The 7,366-nt window shown below is 44.3% G+C and overlaps 1 protein-coding gene across 1 annotated transcript; it reads left to right on the top strand.

Moving 5' to 3' along the window:
* Positions 1 to 660: 660 nt before the first annotated feature.
* LOC123254582 (amphiphysin-like) lies at positions 661 to 6,291 on the top strand (the record flags this gene model as incomplete). Its single annotated transcript, XM_044683572.1, has 3 exons — positions 661 to 921; positions 2,293 to 2,394; positions 6,184 to 6,291. Coding segments are annotated over 3 exons (471 nt in total), but the record flags the coding sequence as incomplete, so codon positions are not given.
* Positions 6,292 to 7,366: the final 1,075 nt, after the last annotated feature.

Here is a 7,366-nt window from a genome sequence, read left to right as displayed (position 1 = left end):
GGAGGGAGGGAGGAAGAGAAGAGAAGAGAAGAGAAGAGAAGAGAAGAGAAGAGAAGAGAAGAGAAGAGAAGAGAAGAGAAGAGAAGAGAAGAGAAGAGAAGAGAAGAGGAAAGGAAGGAGGAAAGGAGGGAAAGAAGAAAGAAAAGAAAGGAATGAAGAGAAAGAGAGAGTGGAAAGGAACTGCTACCATCACCCCTCACCCCTACCCCTGTCTGTCTAAACCAATTATTTTCCTTCTTCAGAAGAGAAGGGGAAACTTAGGTTAATAGCTGGCTTTAAGAATTTGAGTTCTATTATTTGGAAGAGGGAGTCAACATATCCTTCTTAGTCCCAAAGGGCAGAGCTAGGAGACATTGTAAAAAAGGTTGATTTTAATTCTGTGAAAGTGGGGGGGGGGGGAAATCACAGTGAGTACAACTCAGGCTGAGTGGATTGTGCTTTCTTTGAAGTTTGTGACTCACCCTCCCTCCAAGTTTTCAGGTCATGACTCCCTTTGAGGATCCTGAAGACAGAATACTATTTCTAAGTAAAGGTAAAATCAGTGGCTTCTGAGGTTCCTTGAATCCCAGAAATTCTGTGATAAATGTTTGTTGAACTGATTTTTTTCCTAGCTAAATAATAGGTTTGGGATTTTTCTAAGCATTTTCTTTTGTTCTTCAGGAGAAAGTCATCCCTTCAGTCGTAATTGAACCAGCTTCAAACCATGAAGGGGAGGATGAACATGAACCTGAGCTGGGAATGGCTGGGGAGGTCAAAGAGACAAGTGAAGCCACATCCACTCAGGGTGACTCCAGTGAGGCCTCAGTGCTGGTCAGCGACCAGAAGACACTGGAGGATGCTCAGACTGTGGCTCCAACTGGGGCCTCTTCCCTCCCACCCAGCAGTGAAGCTGCACAAGTACCTCCAGGCTTCCTCTACAAGGTGGGGTGATTGCCTTCCAATTGGACAACCATTCTGAGTAGGAGCCAGTTAAAGCATTATTCCCTAAGAGCCCCCTGGGACACAGAACATCGCCTGGCCCTCAGCAACTGCTGGCACCTACCTCAGCTTGGGGGTGATGTTGCTGGTCTCCAGACCTAGACTTCCTTACTCCCCTGCCTCCTCAGCTAAGCTGCCCCCTCCTCCATGCTGCCCCCCTTTTCCTGATCTTCTTTGTCATAGCTAACCCCTCAACCCCCCCCCCCAATTATTTTAAATGTTCTTCCTATATATTTTATACTTGCTCATTTCTGCATGTGTTATTTCTACCAATGGAATGTGAGCTTCTTGAGAGCAGGATCTATCTGAATCTATATCAACTAACAAAATACACCAATGAATGAATAAATTTAGAGGGATTCTTAGGATCTATAGCTTGAAGGGATTGTAGCTTTCACTGGTCTAACTGCCTCATTTTACAGATAATGAGACTGAGGCTGAGAGCAGTTAAAGGACTTATCCAGAGTCACAAAGTTAGTCAGTATCTGGAGGCAGGATTTGAACTCACATCTTTTTGACTCTAAGCCCAGGGATCTCTCCATTACATTATCTAGCTGCCTAAACCAGAAAAGTGAACCCTTTCATTTTACACCTAAGATCATTGAGTGCAGCCTAGAAAATTACACCAAAGACTACAAAGCTGAGATGGGATTCCAATTCAGGGTCTCTGACACTCAAAATTAAGGTGATGTTTATTTCGCAAATCCTTATTATGAACTAGAGGTGAAAGAAAATGGCACTAAGTCCCAGTCCCTGCCCTTGTGGAGCTTATAATCTAGTAAAAGCAGGGAGGTAAAGTAGGTTGGATGAGTCACTGGCCAAAAGTAATGGCTCGAATGATCATTTTCAGAAATGTGACTTTAGTAATGGATAACAGAACACCTATAAAACGGAGGTAGACTTTAGGGATTCAACAAACCCTGATCCTTCAAAGTGCCCCAAGTAGGGGCCAGGGTTTTGTTGTCTCTGCTCTATGAACTGGGCTTCACTGTGGGATGGTTTGTTGATTTTAAAAAGCACTTTGGAGGTTAAGTGGATTATAGAGACCCAGTAAGGGAGGTGCCAGAAATATTGCTCTATTTTACTGATGAAGAGATTGAGGCTCAGTAATTTATCCAGGATCATACAGCTCATAAATTGTCAGAGGCAGGATTTGAACCCAAATCTTCCTAACTCTGCGTCTGGTCCTCTATCCACTGTTCCAGGCTGGCTGTGGATTTCCAAGACTGGAGAAGGAACTTGGAAGGATTTCATTTTCTTTTCCTGTCTTTCCTTCCCAGGATGAACTGCTTAATTTTCGTCTGTCCTTTTCAGGTGGAAGCACTCCATGATTTTGAGGCAGCTAATTCTGATGAGCTTAACCTGAAGCGGGGTGATGTGGTCCTGGTGATCCCAGCAGAGGCAGAGGCTGAACAGGTAAAGCCTGGGCAGAGCTGGACATGTTGGCTTTTCCAGTCATCCTTCTGTGGTTATGGCTCTTTCCCATCCTGAATCTTTTCATGCAGGGAATAGATGTTTGCCTGACCTGGAGAGTTCATCCATTTGTCCTCCAGAAGGCGGGGGGTTGGACTGAAGGAGAGACTTCGGAAGGTCTCTTTCAGTTGTGTTTTTCTAAAATGAAAGTGGGAACAATAGGTAGATATGACAGAAAGCTGCACTTTAGCTTCTGCCTTCAAGCAAAACCTTCCTACCCATGAAGGCTGTCCAGAAATAGAACAGACTATCTTGGGAAGTAGTAAGTGGCCTCATCTTCCAGGGGTCTTCCAATGGCAACTGGATGGCCTCATTTCCAGAATACTGAAGGAGGGTCCTGTCCAGATGTGGGCTAAACTGTTTGGCCATGGATAACCTTCCACTCAGGAATCCTGGGATTCCCGAAGTGATCCCTTGGACTTGTGTTTGCTCTATCAAGTGACCACTTGGGTTTTTAGACTCAGAGACTTGGCATTCAAAGGGCCTTCAGAGGCCATCAAGGTGAGCTTGGGCAACCCAATGACTGTCTCTCTGGTTTCCTCATCTTATAATGAGAGAATTGGGTGACCCTGAAGGTCCCTCTACTTTTAAACCTATGTAGGATCCTTTGGAAAAGATCATGACCCCTGCCTTCAAGCAGCTCACATTCTACTGGGCCCCAGCCTTCCTGCAGACCACGTGAATCTTTTCTGAAACAGAGCATTTAAGCAGACAGACAGACAGACAGACAGACATTGTCCATGAGCACAGATGTAGAATTCCAGGGTCTGCTAGGCTGTCTCAGCCTCTACCAGGCAGTCTGAGGGCTCTAAAGGCAAGTTGGAAAAGGAAGAATGCTCTTTTGTCCCCTTCTCACAATCACTTTTCCTCTCCTCCTGTCTCCTATTTTTTCTTCTTCTGGTCTCACCACAAGTTGAGCAATGGTGACAGAGGGGAGGAAAGCTTTGGTGTGAACACCTACCAGGCCAGGAACAGCTCCATTTTTTAACTGTCTGCTTTGTAAAGTTCAAAATAACCCTGAAAGTGTTTCTTAATGAAAACCTGCTTTTCCTCACTTACCCTGCTATGATGCTCTAAGATGACCCCAGGATTCCATTTTTTAAAAAGTAATATTCTCTGGGAATTCAGAGCTCCATTGCCAACTTCCTTTCATCACTTGACCAATCAGCAAATACTTTTAAAGCACCTACTATGTGTCAGGCCCTTGCCAGATACTAGACTACAAAGATAAGCAATCAATCACCAACTATTCCTGAAGTGCCTACTGTGTGCCAGGCCTATAGGGTACAACACAGACAAGCAACCAATTAACAAATATTTACTTGGCACTTAACTGTCCCAGGTCCTGGTCTGGATGCTGGGGAGTCAAAGATAATGGACAAAAGCATTTCTGTTCTCAAAGATCTGGGGAGTGATTCAAGGGGAAGGGCATTCTTGAAATGTTTTTGGCCCCTTTTAAAAGAACTGTTGAAATAGTGGATGAACCCCATTTCCACATTATGGGTAAAGAAATATATCCAATTGCAGCAAATGACCCGGGAATTTCTTTGCCACCTTTTTTGCCCAGGGCATATTTGCTTTCCCAGGGCCTTCTCACATGAGTAAAGCATGCTGGTTAATGCTTCTCACGTCTTCCTACCATAAGCTGGTCAGGAGAATTTATTGGCAAGAGTCTATTGAAAACATATTTATGCCGAGCCTGACTTTTTTCTCATTTGTGTCATTTAAGAAAAATCCTTAGCCTTGACTACCTTTTTTTATTTGTTTTTCTTTTTATGTATCCCATGAGCATTGGGGAAATTAAATATGGGCATTGGTGAGAAAAAATGGACCTTTTATATGCTTGGGAAAAGTGGTCAGAACACAGTCCCTGATCATCCGTTATTCAAAACACATATTTGTTCTTTGTATGGATAACATCATAATTTGCCGAAGGGTGTTTTTCTCATCGCCTCGGATATCATCAGTTCTCTTTTTTATTCTTTTATCTCCATGCCTCCTTTTCTCCTCCTTCAAAATTAGCCTGTCTGAAGGCTTGTATTTCTTATCTGCTGGGCAGCCTCTATTTATATGCCCCTATTACCAGGGATGCGAATGAATGAAGTTTTGTGTTCATCTTTCCTGTGCCCTCCCTTCTAATGTGCTCACACTATGTGGGGGACAGGCTCAGATTGAATCTATTCACCCCCAACCTGCCATTCCTTTGAGGATTAAAGAGAGGTCAACTTGGCTGCTGAGATTAATGTCTCCCAACAAGATTCATTTTCATTCTCAGTTCGCCCAAGTCGCTTGACTTCGTATCCAAGAGTTTTCCAACAAGCCACACTATACTAGAGGGTTCAGCACCTGAAGGGACTGTTCCGGTCAGCAAGCCCCACCCCTTCATCTTATTCTCCCTGTCTAGTCTGTTCCATAGGTCTATGTCCATTTTTTAATGAAGATCAGATGGTTTTCATGATGGCTGCTTCATAATATAGTTTGGAGTCTCTTTCTCTTCTTATCATTTCTTATATAGAATAATTAATAGTCTAGAACTTTGGTTTTCCAAAAGAATTTTTATTACTTCATCAACTTCTAAAAAGTTTCATGTAGTCCAACAAGCTCTTTTAATAGATGAGGAAACAGATCCAGTGAAGTTAAGTGACTTGCCTAAGGTCACAAATATAGTAGTAAAACCTAACTAGAACCCAGTTTCTATGATTCTCAGGCCAGTTCTCTTGTCAATACCATTTTTATCTAATGCAGTGGTTCCCAAACTTTTTTGGCCTACCACCCCCTTTCCAGAAAAAAAAACAGGGTGTCACATACTATCATTGCCCCCTTACAGTTATTCACCGCCCCCAAATGCACCTGTGGCTGCAGCACCCACCAGGGGGCAGTGGCGCCCACTTTGGGAATCACTGATCTAATGCAAGGAAAGATGGCCTGTTTAGAGACTGATCTATCAATCTTATGAGAGTGTCAGTTAGCTTGTGAAATTTTACCTGATGGTGAATCAAGCAGCAAACATTTATTAATCGATTGCTGTATGCCAGGCACTGACGGTTCACTGTCTACCTTGCTGAAAGTCCATGAGAATTGGCTTTGGGTTTAGCCTGTGTTTACTTGAATACATAGGAGTTGTTTTCTCCTAGAAGAATTCGGGTTCTGTGAGCGCAGGAAATGTTTTGTTTCCCATTTTGCCTCCCAGAGCCTAGTGAAAGGCTTGACGCTTTGTAGGGGCTTTAAAAATGCTTGTTGGATTGATATATTAGTCATAAAACCACTCTATAAAATAATAAGGAATCACCCCGTGCCTCCTCTTCCTCTTTCTCCTCCTCCTCCTATGTTCTAATGAAAAAAGTACAGGATTTGACATCAGAAAATCCTGGGTTTGCATCCCAGCTCTGCCACATACCTGATGTAAAACCTTGGCCAAATCTCTTAGCATCTCTGGGTTTGTTCCACTGTAAAATGAGGAGACTGAACATCTAACATCTCTGTAGCTCCTCCTCCTCATCATCATCATCTTTCTGTATAGCACAGATGGTGAGAGCCTTGACTGAAGTCAGAAAACAAGGGTTTAGAGCTTGCCTCCGGTGCTTCCTCCGCCTCCCAATCTCTTAGTTAGTTACCTTAGAAGAATGTGAAGGAGGTGGACTACTTGGCTTGTGGGGACCCTCCCATTTCTAGATTCTGTTTTCTCCTTCCCCCTCTCCAGTGACCCTGAGAGGCTTGTCCTTTCCTTTACAGGATGCGGGCTGGCTCACAGGCGTGAAGGAATCAGACTGGCTTCAGTACAGAGACCTGGACACCTACAAGGGCCTCTTCCCAGAGAACTTCACCCACCGCCTGGATTAGTCACCCTTCCCTCCACCCCACCCCCCATGGGGTGAGGTGAAGCTGCTCCTCCGAGAGCTTGGCCAGTGGCTTTCCAAACCAACGGGAAAATGAGGAACCCGCTTTGGTAGCTGCGCTGTTAACGCTTTACTGGCTGGTGTCCGTCAAAGCGGGGGGAGACGTATTCAAGGAGCATGTGTTGAAAAAAAAGTTAAATTAAGTAAAATTTTAAAAGTAAAGTGAACTCCTCCGAAGCAGCAAGGGAGGGCATCCTCCTTTGTCCTTCTGTTTGTGACAACAGGTTTGTTTGTGCTTTCTCTGAGCTATGGTGAATTCTATACTTGATCCTGCCCCCATAAAGTCTAAATTAGCTTCCTCAAGACCAGAACCTTAATTTCTCTGCACTAAGTGTATTGTATTGAGCTGCTGTGCTACAGAAGGTCTGATGAATAATCCTATAGTAAGGCGGTAATAGTCCTCCTCCTCCTCCTCCTCCTTCTCTTCCTTCTTTTTTCCCTTCTCCTCTTCCCTCTCCTCCCTCTCCTTCTCCTCTTCCTCCTCCTCCTTGCTCTCACAATTTCTCTTCTTCTCTCTATCTCCATTCTCTCTCTCTCCATTCTCTTTTTCTCTCTTTCTGTCTCTGTCTCTCCCCCTCTATCTCTCCCTCCTGTCTTCCTCTCTTCTCTCTGTTTCTCTGCCCCCCCCTTGTCTACCTTTGTCTTTCTACCTCTCTTTCTTTCTCTTTTTCTGTCTCTTGCTCTCTCCCCGTCTATCTTTCACTCTGGGTTTTCTGCGTTTAAACCTTAACTGCTGCAAATGATTTCAATGTTCTTTTCTGCCATATCTCTATATCTCATATATCTACAAACACATCGAGCCCCCCGATGCAGCCTGAGATTCCTGGCCCTCTGTGCACACATCCAGCTGCATAGACACCCCTGTATCCTTTGCTCTGCCTCCCCTGTGGTTCTTTGCCTCTGTGTGTCATGGGGACGTGTATTGCTCTCATCCCGTCTGGCATCACAGTACATGGTTTTGTTTCTGAGCAAAACCAGCTGCTCCGTTGCCAAAGCATTAGACAGTTTCTGTGTGTGAA

The sequence above is a fragment of the Gracilinanus agilis genome, unplaced genomic scaffold (genome assembly GCF_016433145.1).
Source record: "Gracilinanus agilis isolate LMUSP501 unplaced genomic scaffold, AgileGrace unplaced_scaffold25353, whole genome shotgun sequence".
Classification (NCBI taxonomy): domain Eukaryota; kingdom Metazoa; phylum Chordata; class Mammalia; order Didelphimorphia; family Didelphidae; genus Gracilinanus; species Gracilinanus agilis.
Note: the sequence above shows the minus strand (reverse complement) of the source record. Positions and strands in the feature narration are given on the sequence as shown.